This window comes from Syngnathoides biaculeatus, chromosome 13, assembly GCF_019802595.1.
Source record: "Syngnathoides biaculeatus isolate LvHL_M chromosome 13, ASM1980259v1, whole genome shotgun sequence".
NCBI lineage: Eukaryota > Metazoa > Chordata > Actinopteri > Syngnathiformes > Syngnathidae > Syngnathoides > Syngnathoides biaculeatus.
Window position 1 is genome coordinate 26,091,881 of NC_084652.1, and position 22,755 is coordinate 26,114,635.

Below are 22,755 nucleotides of genomic sequence, written 5' to 3' on the forward strand. Positions count from 1 at the left end.
AAGGGCTATTTTGAAATGTGTTTTTCTGGTGTGCTCTGAATAATATGGTTATTGTTTGATACTGTACTGAGTTGAATTAAATTATGAAATATTTTATAGACTGGGGACTTGTTTTAACATCAGCGTCCTTTCAACAACTTATTGAAATTTCAGTATGATGTGTTCTGTTTTATTAAGTCAGTTAGCCAAACAAAAAATAAATATTAACATTTTGTTAATTATGATTATTGTTTCAGGGAAGACAGCACAGCTGTATGATTCCACTAATCCGGATTGGGTTCTAACCAACAAACAATCATATGGAAATCAGTGGAATATTTCCTCTGTACAGCAAATTTAAATAAAATGTGTCTCTTTATTCATGATGTGAAGACCATTCTTAAGTGCATGTTTTTGTGTAATCATATTGGCATGACTGTAGCTACCCAAGCATGCTTTATAAACTCAAGATAATCGACTTTGCATTCTTCCTTGAACATTGGGAGTGACATTTTGACATTCAACGATAGGATGAATAGCTCTAAATTGAAAAATAAATCTGTTACATTTGGGAGGCATTTATTGAAATTCATGTAAATTTGTACATATATATATATATATAGACACACAAGATTTTATTCATAAAACAGTGGGTAACTGTTACAAGTAGAACTAAACACAATTTTTAGGGTAAAGAACAGCCTGACATGTTAAGTGGAGAATGAGACAATTTTTCATTTTTTTTTGCATTTACATAACATTAGGTACAGCACATTTATATGGTCAAAACACTGTGATAAGGCCAAACAAAAATAATGTTGTGTTTCCGGTAACATAGACTAAGAAAACGAGGGTCAATAGGTAGGGATTTTTTTTTAAATTTTGTATCGACTATTTTTGAGGACGACTACGACTTGGTGAGACATAGGATACTATTGTTGCCTAGAACTTGGAAATTAATTGATCTTGGTCTGAAAATGGAGTTGGTGTCTTTTTGTCTTTGCTGAAGTAAAGTCAATTTCACCAATTGGACAATACTCCACATCCTTTAAAGGTGTTGGCAGCTTCCAGTATGCTTTCTCTTGTGTGACAGTCATTGAGTACCGTATCCTGATGTTGGCTTCAACCCAAAACAGGAGTGCTGCAAGATGTGAACAAGCTTCTCCCAGACCAGCCTTGCAGTTCCAATGTGCAGCAACAATTTTCCCACTTTGTTCAGCAATCTTTCAAAGCCAAAGGGGCTTTCCTCGCAATGCTTGGGAATGGAGAACCTGTAAAGACAATATTGGAGTTTTTAACATACATGCATGTATACATGTTTTAAGTATCATTCAAATTTAATTAATATTACTGAATTTTCACCTATCATTATCGTAGCAAATGAATATTTCACAAAAGAATGTAGGCTAGAGAAAGTTACATTTTATTGAAAAATGTATATTTCAAATATTATGATTTTGAAAATATATGTAGTACAAAGAGATGGAAATATAACAAAAAGCAATCAATTGTGCTCCTTCCTGCATGGCATTACTTAACTGTCAAATTATAAGTTGCAAATGATCATTAAATTACTCGTGGCCTCACAAACATTACATACCTTTAAATGTACATGAATTAAATAATTGGATTTGCTAAAAAGCTGTAGTGGGAACGTCTAAATTGAACTGAGAAAAGTAATAGTCCAATGAAATATAGATCATATGAAATGTAAACACTGACCTTTCCACTGACTAGGTGGTATCCATTTCTGAAAACAGCTTGTAGCGCCGGAGAAAAGGAGTCGGAGGCGGAGTGTCGGACACAGAAACAGAACTTGCTTTATTGTTCGACATCACCAAACTACTCGCATAACGGCGGGAACTCTGTTAACCTTTCCTCCGGAAGCGCAACAACAAAAACAGTCCGTGCGGAACCCCGCACCCCAACTCGAGGTCCCGCGGGTGAATTATGTAAACACCACACAAGCCCCCCCAGAATTCACCCATAGTCAAAATCCTTGTGCCGTGGAGGGATGATGACCCGACCCCGGCGAGTGTGCACTGTAGGGGCCGATGGGGGCGGGGCCGCACTGTCCATTGAGTCACGGGACAAGGGCTCAGGCGGGGTCAAGGGTACCCCGGCGGGCGCAGGGGCACAGGGCAAAGGGGGACGACCCCGACGCGGGGAGAGGGCCAACCCCAAAGGCTGGGCAATGTCCAGGTGCGCGGGTTTGACCCTGTCCACGGAAACAGTCTCGGGTCTGCCGCCAATGTCCACGAGCAGGCTCTTATCCCCGTGCTCCAGGACCCTGAACGGCCCGTCGTATGGGGGGCGGAGAGGTCCACGGTGGGCGTCATGACGAACAAACACAAAATCCCGAAAGCGCAGGTGACGGGGCAGCCGGGCAGCTGGGGTGCCATGTTGCAACGTGGGAACCGGCGCAAACCCTTTTGCGGCCTCCAGCAGGGAGGACCGTTGCCTGGCTCCAGACCAGGGCACTGTGGAGTCCGGGATGAATTCGCCGGGGACCCGCAGTGGCTGGCCGTAGACGAGTTCGGCGGATGAGGACAACAGGTCCTCCTTGGGGGCGCACCTGAGGCCGAGCATGACCCACGGGAGCTTATCCAACCAGTTGCCGTCCGTCAAGCCGGCACGCAGGGCTGCTTTCATGGAGCGGTGGAACCGCTCGCAAAGACCGTTCGCCTGGGGGTGATAGGCGGTAGTGCGGTGCAGCTTGACCCCCAAACTCTCAGCGACTGCGTTCCAGAGTTCAGAGGTAAACTGAGGGCCACGATCTGAAGAAAGGTCGCACGGTGTCCCGAAGCGTGCAACCCACGTGCCGATGAACGCCCGGGCCACGTCTGACGACGTTGTCGAGGAGAGGGGAACGGCTTCGGGCCAGCGGGTCGTCCTGTCCACCATGGTGAGCAAGTAGGTGAATCCGTGCGAGGGAGGAAGTGGACCTACCAAGTCAACGTTGACGTGGTCAAACCTCCTCTCGGGGACAGCAAAGGGCTCCAAGGGGGCTTTTGTGTGGCGATGCACCTTAGCCCGCTGACAGGCCACGCACGAGTCGACCCAGGCCTGCACATCTTTCTTGAGACCGCGCCACACGAACTTCTGGGCCACCAGCCTCACGGACGGTTTCCTTCCGGGGTGGGAGAGGTTGTGGACCGCCTCGAAAACAGCTCTTCGCCAGTTTGCAGGGACCAGCGGCCGAGGCTGGTCAGCCGAGAGGTCGCACAGCAACCTGACGCCCGAGTCACCAACCGCGACTTCCTCCAGGCGCAAACCCGTGTCAGAAGTCTTGAGCGCCTGCACCCCGTGGTCCGAGGCCTGGTCTGCGCTCATGCGGGAGTAGTCGAGACCCAGATGCACAGTGCCGACGATCGCCCTGGAGAGGCAGTCCGCGACCACATTGGATTTGCCGGCGATGTGTTGGATGTCCGTAGTGTACTCAGAGATGAACGACAGTTGGCGTTGCTGGCGGGCGGACCACGGCTCGGCCACCTTGGACATGGCGAAAGTGAGGGGTTTATGGTCCACATATGCCGTGAACTCACGGCCTTCCAATAGGGAGCGGAAGTGGCGGATCGCCAGCCAGAGGCCGAGGAGCTCTCTATCGAACGTGCTGTATTTGCGCTCCCTGGGGACCAGCTGACGGCTGAAAAAGGCAAGCGGTTGCCAGGCGCCGCCGACCCACTGTTCGAATACGGCTCCAACAGCGTAGTCCGATGCATCGGTAGTGAGAGCGACAGGGGCCCCGTGGGTCGGGTGAGCCAGCATAGCGGCACGACTCAGTGCGGCCTTCGTAGCCTCGAAGGCTTCCATCCTCTCGGCCGTCCATTCAACGTCCCGGTTGGAGGCCTTGTCTTTAAGAGCCTCATAGAGCGGGCGCATGATGTGGGCCGCCCGGCGGATGAACCGGTGGTCGAAAGTCACCATCCCCAGGAACTCCCGGAGGCCCCGAGCCGAGCGAGGTTGGGGAAAAGCGGAGACGGCCTCCACCTTTGCCGGAAGGGGGGCGGCGCCGTTCTTGTCTATGAGGTGCCCGAGGAACTGGATAGAGGGCACCCCGAAAACACACTTTGCCGGGTTGATGATCAGGCCATGCTGCTCAAGTCTTGCGAAGAGGTCGCGGAGGTGCATCAGATGTTCATCCTCCGAGGAGCTGGCGACGAGGATGTCATCCAAATAGACGAACACAAATGGCAAGTCCCTGAGCACAGAATCCATTAAACGCTGGAAAGATTGTGCCGCGTTTTTAAGACCAAACGGCATCCTCAGAAACTCGAACAGTCCAAACGGAGTGATTACAGCTGTCTTGGGAACGTCTGAGGGGTGCACGGGAACCTGGTGATACCCGCGCACCAGGTCGACCTTGGAGAACAAGATTTTGCCTGCCAGGTGGGCTGAGAAGTCCTGAATGTGTGGAACAGGGTAGCGGTCGGGCGTAGTGGCGTCGTTAAGGCGGCGGTAGTCACCACACGGTCGCCACCCACCACTCGGTTTAGGGACGATGTGTAGTGGCGAGGCCCACGGGCTATCCGAGCGGCGGACGATGCCCAGACGCTCCATGTTGGCAAACTCGGACTTAGCGACTGCTAGCTTCTCGGGATCAAGCCGTCGGGCCCTCGCGTGGATCGGGGGGCCCTTGGTCTCAATGTGGTGCTCGACCCCATGTTTAGTCGTGGTAGAGGAGAAAGTGGGCCGTGTCAAGGCAGGGAACTCACCAAGGAGGAGTTGGTACTTGGTGCCGTCCGATAGCGAACTGGAGAGACCACCATAAGTCGCCTCATTGCGGACGCAGGCGACCGTGGAAAAAGTCAGTGCATCCACCAGACGGCCCCTCTTAACATCCACCAGCAGCCCGTGGGCACAAAAAAAATCAGCGTCGAGGAGAGGGAATGAGACATCCGCAGTGACAAAGTCCCATGTGAAGCGCTGACTCCCGAAACACAAGTCCACAGTCCTCATGCCATAAGAGCGGATAGGGGAGCCATTAGCGGAAAGTAGGGGTGGCCCATGAGTCCCGCCAGCGGCGTCCTCCGCAGTGGCCGTCAGGACGCTCCTCTGGGCGCCGGTGTCACAAAGGAATTTGCGCCCGGAAAGGTTGTCCTTGACGAACAGCAGCCGGCTCTTCGCGCCCACGCTCACGGCCGCTGCGAAGCGTGGGCTTTGGCGTTTCCCGACGCGTCGTAGTTGCAAGGGGCGCGGCACCTCTTCGCTTTCGCACCGAAACGGGCATGGAAGTAGCACAAGCCTGTGCCAGCACGGCCGTCGGTGCCGAAGGGGCCCCTGCTGGATGCCACCCCCGCGCCCGAAGGTGAGTAACTGCGCGTCGCGGCCAGCGTCTCAGGGGAGAAGCGCTGGGTTGCCAGGAAGAAACGGTCGGCCTCCTCGGCCAGGGCCCGGGGCTCAGTGATAGTACTGTTCGCGAGCGCCGTCTGAACATGCGGTGGCATTTGCCTGAGAAACAGTTCCATGAAAATGAAATTGGGCTCTTCCGTGCCCAGCAGGTTTAGCATCATTTCCATGAGTTCGGAAGGTTTGCTTTCCCCCAGTCCATTAATAGCCAACAGACGTTGGGCACGTTCCGGCCGTGAAAGTTCAAAAACCTTGAGAAGGTGAGCCTTGATCCCAGCATACTTATCTCGGGCCGGGGGAGAGGTGATGAAGTTCACTGCTCTGGCCGCCGTTGAGCTCCCGAGTGCTGAGACAACGTGGTAGTAACGCGTGGAATCATCTGAGATCCCGCGGAGGGCGAACTGAGCCTCAGTCTGTGCGAACCACGCTGCCGCGGACGTCTCCCAAAACTCCGGCAATTTGAGGATGGCGGTTGCCATGTTCGTTTCAGTCTCGAAAACGCCGGAAACTGACGTCGGGGTCACCAGTGTAGCGCCGGAGAAAAGGAGTCGGAGGCGGAGTGTCGGACACAGAAACAGAACTTGCTTTATTGTTCGACATCACCAAACTACTCGCATAACGGCGGGAACTCTGTTAACCTTTCCTCCGGAAGCGCAACAACAAAAACAGTCCGTGCGGAACCCCGCACCCCAACTCGAGGTCCCGCGGGTGAATTATGTAAACACCACAAGCTCACTTATCGCAAACCCAGCCACACACAAACTGATTGTATGCATCCATGCTCTTGTAAGCTTTCAGGTATGTTCACACAGGTTCATGGTATAAACACTTGGAGTTAAGATAAACTAGTTCACAATGTCAGGCTAAATTACAGCAGGCTAGCATGTCACATCTCTTGTCCATTGCTGTTTGGGTAACTTGTAGGGTAAGCTCCATCAACCAGAGCAAGTTCCTTGTAACGATTACTTTCGACAGCTGGCAGGATGTCAACATGTTTACACTTGGCAGAAGGGCCTGCCATGTCTTGCTAGATCATAGAGATCAAATTCCAAGCGAAGAAACAGTGACAAAACTACATAAAAATAGCTTTATTACACTTACACGCAGTCGAACTTCTCAATATGGCGGACAATCAATGCGCATGCTCGGGAGGGCCGTCACGTCACGTAACTAAGAAAGCGTAACTGGATTGGCTGGGTGCTGTGTAGCGTTATCTCCCATGACCGCCACAGAGATGTCACGTGACTAAGAAAGCATAAAAAGATTGTGGCTGGCCACTGGGTGTTGGGTTCTGACACCCTTTGGTCATGTCTGGGACCAGAGGTAGCACTGCCTTCTGAACAACAAAGTTGAATTTTAACAACAAAGAGAATTATTGAATTTCAGACAGCGTATTTCACTTAACATCCATTCATCCATTTTTTTCGCCGCTTATCCTCACGAGGGTCACGGGGCGTACCGGAGCCTATCCCAGCTGTCTATGGGCAGGAGGCAGTGTACACCCTGAATTGGTTGCCACCCAATTGCAGTGCACATTGAGACAAACAGCCGTACTCACAATCATGCCTCGGGGCAATTTAGACTGTCCAATTATTGTTGCATGCTTTTGCAATATTGGGGAAACCGGAGTGCCCAGAGAAAACCCCACAGGCACAGGGAGAACATGCAAACTCCACACAGAATATTCACTGGAAATATCATTTGCCTATTTGTAACATTGGAGTCGACTATGGTGACTATCCGTCGTTTGGCTAGTTAGCTTGTCTTACACGCTACTAAAATTTGTACTTCTATTTTGTTATTGTATTGTGTGTGATTAAATTGTCTTAAATATAATACAAGTGCTTTGCTACATTTTGCTGGTTTGACCAAGGGGTTTTATTCACACGTCCCCCACAACTATTATTTTTTTTAAATAGCTCTATACACACCTACCACTCATTTGGGACCCACAAAGCTCTTGTGCTTTGCACCTGTGCAATCCATTTTTCACGCCGAATTGAGTCTTTTTGAAATGCGTGAAGAGTGAATCCCAAGACAGCTGCAAAACAAGCCGGCATTTTAGCAAACACACAGAAAAAAAATGTAATTTCTTGTCTGTACAAGAGGTAAACACACTCGACTCCACTGCTGTAAGTGTCTGTAAAATACAATGAAGAAAATAAGTATTTGAACACCCTGCTATATTGCAAGTTCACTCACTTAAAATCATGGAGGAGTCTGAAATTTTTATCGTAGGTGCATGTCCACTGTGAGAGAGATCATCTAAAAGGAAGAATCTAGAAATCACAATGTATGATTTTTTAATGATTTATTTGTGTGATACAGCTACGAATAAATATTTGAACACCTGTCTATCCACTAGAATTCTGACCCTCAAAGACCCGTTAGTCCGCCTTTAAAAGTCCACCTCCACTCCATGTATTATCCTGAATCAGATGCACCTGTGTGAGGTCGTTAGCCGCATAAAGACACCTGTCCACCCCATACAATCAGTAAAACTCAAACTTGTAACAAGGCCAAGACCAAAGAGCTGTCCAAAGACACCAGAGACAAAATTGTACAACTCCACATAGCTGGAAAGTGCTACAGAGAAATTGCCAAGCAGCTTGGTGAGAAAAGGTTCACTGTTGGAGCAATCGTTAGAAAATGGAAAAAGCTAAACATGACAGTCAATCTCAATCGGAGTGGAGGCCAATGCAAGAAATCCCCTCATGGAGTCTCAATGATCCTTAGAAAGGTGAGAAATCAGCCCAGGACTTGGTCAATGACCTCAAAAGAGCTGGGACCACCATTTGCAAAGTGACTGTTAGTAATACACTAAGATGTCATGGTTTGAAATCATGCGTACGGAAGGTTCCTGTCATGATCCTGCCGCTTCAGCACGAGCTGTGCGGGTGCCCGCGCTGCTGCGCTAATTGGGAGGCACACACCTGCGCCTCATGCGGGCTGATCATCCCCTGTATATATAGGACCCAGTGACGACTGGTCCTCCGCCAGTTCGCTGAGCTTTATGTCCCGTTCCAGCACTCTCGTATCCCTGATTGAACCTGTGTGTACCGACCTTCGTCCGTTCTCCGACCAACCTTGTAAGCCTGACTCCTTGATACTTCTGCCTGCGTTGATTGTTTCCCCGTGTACCGACTCCTGCCTGTCCGCTCATCTGTTCTCGTCGCTCGACGTCCCAACTACCGCTGCTGCACCGGACTGCCTGCTCGATCCCCGACCTCTGCATACAATAAACGTGTCTCTTCTTGAACTACCTTGCGTCTTCCGAGTTCCTGCATTTGGGTCCTACCTCTCGTTCCGATGGGACGTGACAGTTCCCCTGCCTAAACCAGCACATGTCAAGGACCGTCTTAAATTTTTCAATGACCATTTGGATGATACAGAGGAGTCATGGGAGAAAGTTTTGTGGTCATATGAGACCAAAATGGAAGTTTTCAGTCCAAAAATGTTGGGACAGGGTCATGTTTTCAACTGTGCTACAGTCTGTTACTACATTCAATTAACGTTTTGGAGCTGAGGACACTAATTGCCGAAAGTTTGTTGGTGGAATTCTTACACATTCTTCCCTTATGTACAGCTTCAGCTGTTAAACAGTCTTGGGTCTCCGTTGTCATGTTTTAGGCTTCATAATGCACCACACATTTTCATTGAGAGTCAGGTTTGGACTCCAGGCAGGCCAGTCTACCACCTGCTCTCTTTTACTACGAAGCCACACTGTTGTAACACATGCAGAATGGGGTTTGGTGTTGTCTTGCAGGGGTGTCCATGAAATAGACATTGCTTGAATAGCAGCATATGTTTCTCCAAAGCCTGTATATACCTTTCAGCATTAATGGTGCCTTTGCAGATCTCTACGTTATGCATGCCATTGGCACTAACACAGCCATATTATTTTGTTATACATACATAACATAGAAGATACCTGAAAAAGCATGCCTCTCAGAAATGCAGTGCTTTAACTAACTAACTATCCATCCATCCATCCACTTTCTGAGCTACTTATCCCCACATGGGTCGTGGGAGTGCTGGAGCCTATCCAAGCTATGATCGGACAGGAGGCGGGGTACACCCTGAACTGGTTGCGAATCAATCGCAGGGTACATAGAACCAGACAACAGTCGCACTCACAATCACACCTTGTGGCAATTTAGAGTCTCCAGTTAATGCATGTTTTTGGGATGCGGGAGAAAAACCCTTGCAGGCATGGGAAGAAATGTAAACTCCAAACAGGCGAGGCTGGGATTTTAACCTCAGTCCTCAGAACTGTGAGGCCAACACTCCAATCGTGCCACCATATAATAGACTAAAGCAGGGGTTGGGAAGCTTTTAGGCTGAGAGAGCCATAAATGGCAAATATTTTATTTATTTATTATTGTGATTCCAAGAAGCCCCATACAATATTTTTAAAACTAAATACAAGTGTATTCATGCATTGTATGTAAGAACAACACTTTAAGAGTACAATAAGTGTCTAAATGCATTTATATAACATAATGATGTTGCTAACCAATGATGACAAAAGTACTTCATACCATTAATACTTCTTCTTTGCTGATAGTTTTGTCATCTGTTTTATACATCATTAATTTAAACTTCATTCTGCCTTTGAGACTTCTATCCGTTATTCGTGAACGTAGGTTGGTCTTAATGTTTTTTTTTTTTTTTTTAACGTGAGAAAGACTTTTCATATACATAGGTACAACCAAACATGGTCAGTAAAGCAATACTCACAAGCAGCAGTGTGTGGTATGTGACAGGAAGTGCGTTCTAAGTTTTCACAATCATCTGGAGTGCAGGTTTAATTTTCTGACAGAGGCATGTCTTTATGTAAAAAAAATTCCGGTGGTGGGCGCCGCATAAGCAAGCTGTCATTATAAAACACATTGATAGGCTGCGTTACGACTGTAACATTTGTAATTATGAGTTTACCCCTTTAAGAGAGGAGGGGGCTGTGCAAGATAAACTTGGAAGAAGAGTGTGTGCTGCCAAAAGGTTCATGGTGTCACGCGATCGACCAAAACTGCGTGACCAATCGATCGCGATAGACACATTGAGCATTTTTTTTATAGATGAGTGGTCTCTAACTGGTGGCCTGTGGCCCATTTGTAGCCCCAAGAGGAAATTTTGTGGCCCCCACCTTACTATGAAAGTTTGTTGGTGTTGTCACGAGCATGTGAGCCAAATGCAGGACTCAGAGAGAAGCACATGATGTTAAGGGTGGTTTTATTCCAGGCAGAGGTTATACACAGATAAGCAGTCCAAAAAAGGCAAGGTAAAAAAACACGTGGCAACGGGGATGGTTCGAAAACATGAAAACAAGGTCTGATTACTTCTAGACTTGACTTAGCTGTAGTGGCTTTTATGGACATAATTGCTAGGCGCAAGGAAGGTGTACGGTTTGATGACCTCAGCATCGGATCTCTGCTCTTTGCAGATGATGTGGTTCTGTTGGGTTCATCAATCTGTGATCTCCAACGTCCACTGGAGCATATTGCAGCCAAATGTGAAGGGACTGGGGTGAGAATCAGCACCTCCAAATGTGTGACCATAGTCCTCAGTCGGTAAAGGGTGTCGTGCCCTCTCCGGGTCGGGGATTATAGCCCATCCCAAGTGGAGGAGTTCAAGTATCTTAAGGTCTTGTTCACAAGTGAGGGAAGAATGGAGCGGGAGATCAACAAACACTTCGGTGCAGTGATGCGGACTTTGTATCAGTCCATTGTGGTGAAGAGGGAGCTAAGTAAAAAGGCGAAGCTCTCAATTTACCAGTCGATCTACGTTCCTACCCTCACCTATGCACACGAGCTGTGGGTCGCAACCCAAAGAACTATATCCGAGATACAAGCGGCTGAAATGAGTTTCCTTTGCAGGGTGTCCAGGCTCGTCCCTAGAGATAGAGAAAGGGTGAGAAGCTTGATCATCCGCGAGTGGGTCAGTGTCAAGCTGCTGCTCCTCCACATTGAGAGGAGCCAGATGAGGTGGCTGGGGCATCTGATCTGGATGACTCCCGGACGCCACCCTGTTGAGGTATTCCGTCCATGTCCCACCGGAAAGAGACCCCGGGAACAGCCCAAAACATGCTGGAGAGACTATGCCTCTCGGTTGGCCTGGGAACGCCTCGCCAGGGAAACGGAAGTCCAGGTATCCCTGCTGAACCCACTTCCCCTGCTACCCGACCCGGAGAAGTCTAAGCCTAAGTACAGGACATGTAGGAGGTTAGCAGAAAAGTGGTGAGGTGTGCTGTAGGTATGACAGAAGAATTTAAGGTGGAGGTAGGACTGCATCAGTGATCAGCTCTCAGCCCCTTCCTGTTTGCTCTGGTAATGGATAGGTTGACAGATGAGGTTAGACTGGAATCACCTTAGTCCATGATTTTTGCAGATGACATTGTGATATGCAATGAAAGCAGGGAGCAGGTGGAGGAAAAATTGGAAAGATGGAGGCATACACTGTAAAGGAGACAAATGAAGATTAGCCAAAGTAAAACCAAATATATGTGCATGAATGAGAGGGGTGGAGGGGGAAGAATGAAGCTCCTGGGAGAAGAGATAGCGATGGTGGATGACTTTGAATACTTGGGGTCAACAATCCAGAGAAATGGTGAGTGTAGTAAGGAAGTGAAGAAACGGGTCCAAGCCGATTGGAACAGCTGTCAGAATGTGTCTGGTTTGACAGAAGAGTCTCTGCTAGGATGAAGGTCAAAGTTTATAAAACAGTGGTGAAGCCGGCCATAGTGTATGGATTCGAGACTGTAGTACTGAAGAGACAACAGGAAGCAGAACTGGAGGTGGCAGAAATGAAGATATTGAGGTTCTCTCTAGGAGTGAGCTGGTTGGATAGGATTAGAAATTAGGTCATTAGATGCACAGCCAAAGTTGGATGTTTTGGAGACAAGATTCGAGAGAACAGACTTCGATGGTTTGGACATGTTCAAAGGCAAAAGAGTGAGTGTATTGGTAGAATGGTGCTGAGCAGTTTGTGGCTTTGAAGAGGAGTTAGCCACCATCCCGTCAGACAGAATAAAAGTTGTTTTGATGAAATTCTATGACATTTTCGAATTTATTCAAAAGAATCGTCCAGAAAATTTGTTAACTCGTCGGGCGATCACTTAGTTCAGCCTTGCACATTTCTGCAAGATTATTAAAAGTGTCAAAGGCAAATGTCCTTGCATAGGTACTACATGAAGCATTGAAAGTTAATGCTCATGTTTGTTTTGAATTAATAGTTAATGGAATTGATTCAATTTTGTGGACTTAAGTTGTGCATAGATAGATAGATAGATAGATAGATAGATAGATAGATAGATAGACAGACAGACAGACAGACAGACAGACAGACAGACAGACAGACAGATAGATAGATAGATAGATAGATAGATAGATAGATAGATAGATAGATAGATAGATAGATAGATAGATATAGATAGATAGATAGATAGATAGATAGATAGATAGATAGATAGATAGATAGATAGATAGATAGATAGATAGAGATGGTGTAAATGTATGATTTATGTGAATTAAAAAATCAACAACAAAAATACACTTTTTACAAAAGAAAATGAAAAATAGCTTAACGAAAATGAAATTCTGCATTTATTTACACCATCATCGTGCATTACAAATTCAACCTCCCAATCCTTTCTTCATTGACATAAGCTATGTGAATTATAAAATGTTTGCAAATGTTTGAGTGATCAACCTTCGAATCCTCATTATCCAATAATGCTTTACTGAAGATTGTTATAAACCCTTATGTACTGAAAATGCCATCTAGTCAGGCTGTTGAGGAAATGAATGCATTACTTTGCTCATTTCCTATAGTGGCAGAATCACTGCTCAGCATTCACTATTGAGATTTCATCTCTTTGTTTAATCCTGATGGTTGACGTCTTCACAGCTGAAGCACAGTGGAAACGGAAGTCAACTCAATGTATCTCTGGACCTACCATCTGGTGGAAGCAGTGGGCATAACGGCACAACCTGGTGGAACCAATAGGCATCACAGACAAGGACCAATGAATGTAGTCATGATTTCGGTATAATTCATGCAATTCTGTAGCAAATCTTTGGGGGGCCGGATAGGCCATATTTGGCCTGCTGGCCATAGCAGGCCAAATATGGCCAGTTGGCCTTGGTTTGCTCCCCCCTGGTATAGAACATGCCAGTATAAAAAAAGAGATTAATTGCACCTCTGGCAGGGTTGATACGGTGGTTGATATTTAGTCAATTAATTAAGTTGCGCTTTACATTACATTGTGTTTTCTTACCTGTTGACTCTCTTCATAGCAAAGCTGTCTGGTGGCTTTAATTTGCTGAATAAGCTTCTCTTTGTGTTTCTCTAATTTGACCAGCGTCTCCTCTAGCTCCTTCCGGTCGGACTGCTGCTCCTGCAGTTCCAGGTTCTCCACTGTTACTGCATTCTCAAGCTCCTGCAAATGCAAAAACACGTACAACTACAATTTTGGAGCTAATAAGTATGACATTATATGAAATGATACAATGGTAACATAAATATGAAAATAAAATCTTAGCATCCAAGTTGTGTATAGAGTTGTGTACCTAACACCAACAAAATGAGGGAGACGATGTAACAACATATGCTCTAACACTTCATCCATCATTCATCTTTTTTACCACTTATTCTCACTATGGTCACGGGTGTGGGTGGCACGGTGAGTCAGGGTTCAATCCTGACTCCTGTGTGGAGTTTGAATGTTCTCTCCGTGCCTGCGTGGGTTTTCTCTGGGCACTCCGGTTTCCTCCCACATCCCAAAAATATGCAACATTAATTGGACACTCTAAATTGCCCCTAGGTATGATTGTGAGTGCAGCTGTTTGTGTCAATGTACCTTGCGATTGGCTGACAACCAGTTCAGAGTGTACCCTGCTTCCTGCCCGTTGACAGCTGGGATAGGCTCCAGCACTCCTGGGACCCTTGTGAGGATAAGCAGCTAATAAAATGGATGGTTGGTCACGGGCGTGCTGGAGCCCATCCCAGCTTACTCTGGGTGAAAGTCGGGCTCCACCCTGAACTTATCACCCGGCAATCACACGGCACATAAAAACAAAATAACATTCGAAGTCAATTTCAGACTTACGAGCAATTTCAGAGTCTTCAATTAACCTGCCATCCATCTTTTGGGGATATGGAAGTTTGTGGGGCGGTGGTGGAGGTGGAGTGACTGGGGGTGTTGGCATTGGGTCCCTGCAGCCAGTTGTCGGGGCACCAAGGTGGGAGGCCACGGACAGCCCTTGGTCCCTCAACATAGGACATGTCCTGTCCAGAGGGTTGCTCTTGGTGGTCCCCTGGTCCTGATTTCCATCCTCAATTGACAATTGACAATTGGGGTCCACTGCCTTCGCGTTGCAGACACAGCAATTATAGGACATTTCTGTCAGTCTTTTTGCATGCACAATGGTGTGAATTCACTTGCATGTGGCTGTAGGCATACACCCCTGGAATGACCCTTTCTTGACATCTCTGGGCCCTTTGCACAATAGTAATTCCTCGGACTATTGTTATATTAGTTATTTCAAACTGCTCTAATTGCGACAGGGCTCTGCACCATTTTGCAAAATTGTCAAAAAACAATAAAGAATTGTTTCAGCATTACCACATTCCTTGGTAACCTTTTATTACTCTTTGGCTGTGTTTTTTTTATGTCTTTATGGCTAAAACATATTCTCTGTCAATGGGTCAATGGGGTGCATCCGTAACTGGTCTTTTGTCATACTGGATCGGCGCCAGCTACCGGAGACAAATAGCTTGTGTGTGTCATGATCCTGCCGCTCCAGCCTGGGCTGTGCGGGTGCCCGCGCACTCGTGCTAATTGGGCGGCACACACCTGCGCCTCATGCGGGCTGATTATCCCGGGTATATATAGGACCCCGATGACGACTGGTGCTCTGTGAGATCGTTGAGCTTCATGCCCCGTTCGAGTACTTCCGTATCCCTGATCGTCAACCCGTGTGTACCGACCTCGGCCTGTTCTCCAACCGACCCCTTAAGCCTGACTCCTTTGACACTTCTGCCTGCTTTGATCGTTCTCCCGTGTACCGACTCCTCCCTGCCCACTCACCTGCTCTCTTCGCCCGACGTCCCAACTACCGCTGCTGCACCTGACTGCCTGCCCGATCCCCGACCATTGAATAATAACCGTTTATCCCGAATTACCTCTGCGTCTCCCGTGTCCCCCTGCATTTGGGTCCTACCTCCGTTCCGATGGGTCGTGACAGTGTGCTTTGACATACATGGCAAATAAAGATAATTCTGGTCAGATTGTTTGTTGTAAATTTTAAAGAGTTACGGAAAACAACCAATCAATGCAACGTATCATAGCTGTACAGAAAACACAAATGCACCCTATTGAAAATCAATACACGGCAAAGTCAATTGGCAATGTAGTAGTCATCTCCATTACAGACACAGTGGATGAAGGTTTCATTTCACCATTAAAAATCTGTCCCTAGTGCGAACAGAAATTATGAACAAAGTGCTATAAAAAAAGGCTTCAACAGAAATGAAATGGGACAAAAAAATAGTTTTTTATCCATCCAATATTTGAGGTGCTTATTCTCACAAGGGTTGCGGGAGTCCTGGAGCCTATCCTAGCTAACTTCGGCCTGGAGGTGGGGTACATCCGTAACTGGTTGCTAGCCAATTGCAGCGCACAGAGACAAACATTGTTGCACTCACAACGACACCTAAGTGCAATTTAGAGTCTCCAATTAATGCATGTTTTTGGGATGTGGGAGGAAACCAGCGTGCCTGGAGAAAACCCATGCAGGCATGTGGAGAAAATGCAAACTCCACACAGGCAGGGCCGGGATTTGAAACCCGGTCCTCAGAAATGTGAGGGAGATGCTCTCACCAGTCTTTCATCGTGCTGCCTGACTTTTTTTAAATCATCCAAATTCATTCCCCAACTCAAATTGTAAAATATACACCTTGTATAGTTAAAAACAAAAACATTTTTTTCATCTAAACCACAAGAATTGCATTCAACCTCCTTTGCCATTTTCTATTACGATGATGCAAAATTGGATTCACTTATTTTATCAATGCGCTGCTCCACATCCCATTACTTCATACCATAGAACACAAGACCATCATGGGAAATTAAATGATTGCCAAATTGAAAACGTGACACATATGCAAACTGTATTACTGTCCTGTCTAATTATGTTCAGAGCTACAACAAAAATGTCGGCATGCATCACAAAACAGATGAATTACAAATTAGCATGCACAAACGAATACACACACCAGTGCAAGGTGCTGCGGTCTTCTTACTCTGATCTCAGATGCCTTGCTGAGTACTCTCTCATCCGTTTCCACAATGTCAGTGTCCTTGGAGGATGACCAGCAGAGAAGACAAGAGTGTTTTAGGAGCGAGGAAAGGGAGCATTCTTTCTTCCAGTTAGACTTCCCTTCATCATGGCCTCCGTCCCATGAGCCATTTAATTTATCTGGCTGGACTACTCTCTCCTCCATTGCTCCCAACAGCTACACTGTGAAGGAGGCGGAGCTGCATCAGTGAACGTGACGAGATGTGGATGTGTGTCAGAGGAGACACACTGCACCAAGTGTGAGGCGGGGAAATATGTGAAGCTGGTGAGTCAGACAGAGCTTAGGGACAGTGGGCGTATACATTTCATTGGAAACATTTAGTGTATTGAAATTCATTCTTTCTCCCTCCAACACATCCTCTCCTCACACATCAATTTGCTCCATATCCCTCTCCATTAGTAGCTTCTGTGCTGTTCAGCATTTAGAACAGAGCCATTCTAAAAACTCTTATAGAAAACACCACTATGGTGTAAGCATTACCTAGGCGCAAATGCCTGTAGACCAATAACAACTAATAAATGTTTTAATTTATATGTGAAAAGGTCAGCTCTTTTATCAACAAGTATATACTGCAAGATTAAATAATATTAAACCTGCTGATTTGTATCAAAGTCAAATATTTGTAGTTTGGTGGGGTGGAAAGGAATTACTTTTAGTTGAAAAATATGTTCCTGCTTTTCATATGAATGAGATGGACAAATAAGCACTTAGGATGGGCAACATAACCATTCAATGATGAGGAGAAACATGTGTTGGCCACGAATGAAAATTACCGTGAAGTTCAGACTATCTTCTTCTTTTCCTTTCGGCTTGTCCCATTAGGGGTCGCCACAGCGTGTCATCTCAGAAAACCGCATATTTGTTTGGTACACTTTTACGCCAGATGCCCTTCCTGACGCAACCCCTCTGCATTTAGCCGGGGAGAGAAGCTTAGAAGCTCAGACTATAAAATCAGATATTTTCCCCCAGATGCAGACTGATATTCAGACCTGTTCTCCTCGAAAGCACACAATGATCACGGAGAAACCGCTCAGAAAGAAATAAAAGTTTCCTGAATTTGAAGAAACAGAACATAGAGCAATTTTAACACTTCTATGTTCATTGTCCAAGCTTCTTATCCTCACAAGGGTCACTTTAGTGCCTATCACAGCTAACTACACCCTCAGATCCCTCAGAAGGACGAACACAAATAAATTCTCCGGACCGGAAGACATTCCTAGCCGCATTTTGAAAGGATGTGCCAATGAGCTCAGAGATGTCCTCACAGATATTTTGAACACCGCACTGATCCAAGCCGTTTTCCCGACCTGCCTCACAGCCATCACCATTATCCTGGTCCCAAAGAAGCCGTCTCCCTCCTGCTACAATGACTACTACCTGGTTGGACTCACTCCCTCCCATAATTATGATGTGCTCTGAGAGGCTAATCATGGAGCATGTCAAATCTACCCCCCTCAACCCCACGCTGGACCCCTACAAGTTTGAAAATCGGTGCAACCTCCCGATCGATGAGGCTATCTCCATTTCCCTCCACTTAGCTCTCACCCACTTGGGACCAAAGTCTCACATGTGAGAATGCTAGTCATCGACAAGACAAGTTAATATGAGGGTTGTGTCACCTCAGCTAAGGGATACCGAAAACCAATTCACAACTCATGGTGTAAAAAATGTGAAAACTAACATGTTCTGAGTGGGAATCGTAAAATGTCGAAGTGAGTGGTTGTGTGTGATGAGTAATGTTGCCCAGAAAACTGACAGTCACCCAGCTGCTTGTCATTGGACACCAATTAGACCAGGCATTTAAGTTTTTAATGTGTCATCGGCATTTTCCAGTTCATTGCATTTCCATTAATGCATTTTGGGATACTCTGCTACTGTGCGTAAGTATACAAGTTTTGTGTAGAGCATCCACTTGTCACAGCGTATCTCTGCCTCCACAGTCTTGTTGACCTTGCTTCATATTTTTTTATCTTGCCTATAGCCTAGTGTTTTTGTGCTTCTGCCTGTTTTGGACTGCTTATTGGTATAAGACCTCAGTTTCGAATAAATCTACGCTTAATATCATGTCCTCGTCTCAGAGTCCTTCGTTTGGGTGCAGCCTTGTGCCTCGTGCCCATGACAATCTTTGATATTTACTTCACCTGGAAACTCGTTTTATAAATCCCCAGATCTGTCTTGTGCTCTGCCCACTTTGAGGAGACATGCTTTGACTCATGTCCTGCTCTGAAGGGACATTTGGGCATTGCGGTCCGCTACCCAAGGGTTCTGCTCAACATGGCTGCACCGACTATCTTCCCTCGACCTGAACACGGACAGTTGCCTGTTTTGTACTGCTTATTGGTATACAACCTCAGTTTGGAATACAAGCATGCTTAATATCATGACCTCGTCTTGGAGTCCTTCATTTGTGTACCACCTTTGACAGCTGTCATCCAGCTGCTTAACATTGGACACTAATAAGACAAGGCATTTAACTTTTGTACTGACTATTTTCCCTCGAACTGAACATGGACAGGGGGCTTCTTGTAAAAAAGACGCCCAACCTAGAAAAACGTGTGGGTCCAAGACTATGGAGAAGCAAGAGAAATTATGAGTAAGCTGTCAAATACCTAAAATAAATTGTCATCGCACATGGTTTTCATTCGGACTAAAATTCCAAACCTCCATTATGTTCATTTCAAGGTATTATCCAAAGCATTGGGCAGTGACTGTGTTACCACAGCTACTACCGAGGGAGAGGTTTCGTTCCCTGATCAAGATGTAATTACAAAATTGCCTTTTGTTATAAATAGAACATTTGATTGTCACTACTGCTGTCATGCTCTACATTTGTTGGAAAGGGAAATCGAACAATATTGGAACAGTCATTTATAATATAGCCTGGGAAATTTAAAATTTGTCTCAATTCATTATGTTGCGATATGGTCACTATTGAAATAATATCCTCTACGGTTTTGTTATTTCATTGGCAAATGATATCAGTATGTGTCCGAGATGTTAAAAAAAAGAAAAATAGCTTATACAAGCCTGAGGACTGTAGAGCGTGAACTCAAACCAACCAAGATTGTCTTTTCATGCACGGGAGAGACAGAGGACACACTGTGAGTGCGCTTCCTCAGACTGCCAAAGTGGTAGTCCCTGTCTTCTCTTTTTTATTGCATTCTAAGGTCAAAGGGTTACATGGTTACACAGTGAAAATGCTGACACAGATGGCTACACCAACAGCACATAAACACTAAGGTAAATGTTTCTTCAAGGCTGCAAGAGTGTCCTGATAAACCCTCAAGAGAAAAAGCATGGCATTGTTTAAAGACATGTTTATGGCATTTGGGGGTATCCTCCTGCGGTAGAAGTGTGTTATCTCCTCCCATTGTCGAGGAGTATCTGCTTAAGATCAGAAGGGAAACATGCTGAGGCTAGGATGGAGACATCGCTTCCCAGTGTTCGGGAGTATCAGCTTGAGGTCGGCAGGGGGGCATCGCCTCCCAGGTGTCACTGGGTCACACTTCAAGACACACACGCAACTCACAAAGAGAACAATTCAGACTAAGACTAACAGAAACAAACGCATGATAAAACAATCCTAACAGCCACTATAGTAGTAATGATATACTTTTATCATGATAACTAACATAGTAATAACTCCCCTATCAGTATGAAAACACATATAAATGTCAATATTTACTGTTAAAAAAATATAAACAGATATGAGATATGTGAAAAGGTTGGTCAGCAGACTACTCAAGTTCTCAAATCAGCACAAGTTATTGCAAGTCAAAGTCTTTTTTTTTGTAGAACCCTGCTGACATCCACTGTTACAGTTAATGTACTTATATTTCTTTTATTTATTTTAAAAAAAAGAAAAAGGATGGTCTTGAACCACAACATTCCAGCTGTGGCACCCAGGCCTCACTTTGCCTGCCGTCACGAACTGTTGGGACACAGTTCAGACACAGAGGCCTTAATCGAAGTGATAATTAATCAAACACTTGTTTGATCAGATTACTGAAAAAAGTAACCTTGTTAATCTAATCATCATATATTTATACATTATAAAATTATTAACTTTTTTATGAAAAACCTTGCAAGTGACTGTTATTTTATTCTTAGCCAACTTTTGTTTTTTGTTTTTTTTTGCTGTTGGGAAGAAAAGGCTGGTGGATGTTGTGAAGGAGGACATGAAGACTGTGGGTGTTGGAGAGGAAGACGCACGAGATAGACTTAGATGGAAAAAGATGACATGTTGTGGTGACCCCTAATGGGACAAGCTGAAAGGTAAAGAAGAAGAAGTCATTGCGTGTGTGATATAACATTTTAAAACTGTTACAGTGTCACCACAAATTTGTCACAAGTTAGCTGCTGGTTTACTTTTTTAAACCTATTAGAGCGTTAGTTATTCTGTTCTTACACAACAGATATGGTTACAAGTTTCAACAGTTTATTTGCAGGTTGTTAGCTTCATTATGTAATAAGTTGTGCATTCCTAACTGATGCAGTTAAACACACTCTTGTTTGAACTGACTATTACCATGTAGTATAAAAATTGTTCCTCAGCAACATAAACTTATGTTGTATAAATAAAATTAATTGCCTTTTAATTAGCTGTTTCGTTGTTGATGTTAATTTATGTTTAGAAGTTTAATTGCTATTCTTTCTTGTTTTGGTTATTAGTTATTTTTCAGGCAATGCCCAACACTTACAGTGAAGAAAATAAGTGTCATGGTCCTACCAGTCTAGCCCTGGCTGTGCAGGTCTACTGCACTCCATGTATTATCCTGAATCAGATGGACCTGTGTGAGGTCGTTAGCTGCAGAAAGACACCTGTCCACCCCATACAATCAGTAAGACTCAAACTTGTAATATGGGCATTGTACCAAGTATGGCACTTATACATTGATGGAACTCCAGAAACGTGGAATCCTTGACATTGAAGTGGTGCAGGTAATAGTAAGCTTTCTATAATTTTTTCTCAATGGTTATTATAATGAAATGATGAATTTTCTCAGAATAATGAAGTTGGTGGCAGTTACCACGTGGAAGCTGAGGCATTACGGCGGGCTCTGGAGAAAGAGCAAGATTTTGCTAATCTTGTAGTACTGATGACAGATTGCCAAAAATCCATAAACAAGACGTTGTGGGTCCAATACCCAATAATCCAACACTTGTTTGACATGTGGCATTTTGGCAAGTGTGAGTTTGTTTTCTAAAATTCCAATGAATAGTCTTCAACATGTGTGTGGACAAAACTCAAGTGATGTGATAAATTAAATATATGTATTTCTTTACCTTCCCCATCTCACCTTCCCTACCCCAAAAACACAACCCCAGGTTTGAAGCACAAGCTCAAGGTTGCCGCCAGACTCGGAGCCTGTCAGGCACTTGCTCCGTGTATATCCAGTATCATTAATCACCTGTACTATTGTGTACTCATTAAAATTATTTATTGCCTATGACATAATCACTTGGCATGTTGCCAGTGCATGTGATGTCACATCTTGGGGACACATGACCATTGACGTCACATCCAGTGACCATAAAAGGACTTGCAGCCGGTAAAACAAATGATGGTCCATCCATTGACCATAAAAGGAGTTGCATCAGGTAAAAACAACATGAGCTCATGTTTCCTGGGGTTTTTGTGTCATGACATCATGTTCAGGGATGCCTGTTGGAAGAAAGGAAGTCATGGATGTCATAAAGTCATCAAAAAAAAGGTCACTTTTAGTCATAACTGTCATCAGGTTGCTTTCTGGCCCCATACCATCTCAATGCTGCTTGTCAGGGCCTCCTGACCAGTAGTAGCCACCGCCTCTCGCTTCTGCAGTAAAGAGCCAGGAGCAGCCGGCTCACACCTCTGACTCGGCAGTGCCTGACCAGCAGCCGCCGCCTCTTGCCTCTCCCTTGGCAGTGCCCAGTTTTAAATCCTTCTATCCTGAATCATTGGAAAGTTTGCATCCATCCATCCATCCATCTATTTTTGAGCCGCTTATCTTCACGGGAGTGCTGGAGCCTATCCCAGCTATAATCGGGCAGGATGCAAGGTACATCCTGAACTGGCCGCCACCCAAT

The 22,755-nt window shown here is 45.5% G+C and overlaps 2 protein-coding genes across 3 annotated transcripts in view; both read right to left on the reverse strand.

Annotated features, from left to right (window-relative positions):
* The window catches only part of LOC133511065 (uncharacterized), a 69,137-nt gene extending 49,785 nt beyond the window's left edge, over window positions 1-19,352 (reverse strand). Inside the window, exons 1-2 of the mRNA XM_061839655.1 lie at window positions 16,630-19,352; window positions 13,604-13,765 (exon numbers count right to left, since the gene is read on the reverse strand). Coding sequence (XP_061695639.1) covers window positions 13,604-13,765; window positions 16,630-16,830 — 363 coding nt within the window. The 5' untranslated portion in view covers window positions 16,831-19,352. The remainder of the gene's footprint in view (window positions 1-13,603; window positions 13,766-16,629) is intronic.
* slc44a5a (solute carrier family 44 member 5a) overlaps window positions 16,714-22,755 on the reverse strand; it is a 151,484-nt gene continuing 145,442 nt past the window's right edge. The window contains exon 23 of one of the 2 annotated variants that reach the window (XM_061838550.1): window positions 16,714-16,847. In XM_061838550.1, the coding sequence (XP_061694534.1) occupies window positions 16,843-16,847 (5 nt within the window). In that variant the 3' untranslated portion in view covers window positions 16,714-16,842. Of the gene's footprint in view, window positions 16,848-19,589; window positions 22,352-22,755 lie in introns of those variants that run through there. The other variant, XM_061838548.1, reaches the window with a different exon arrangement.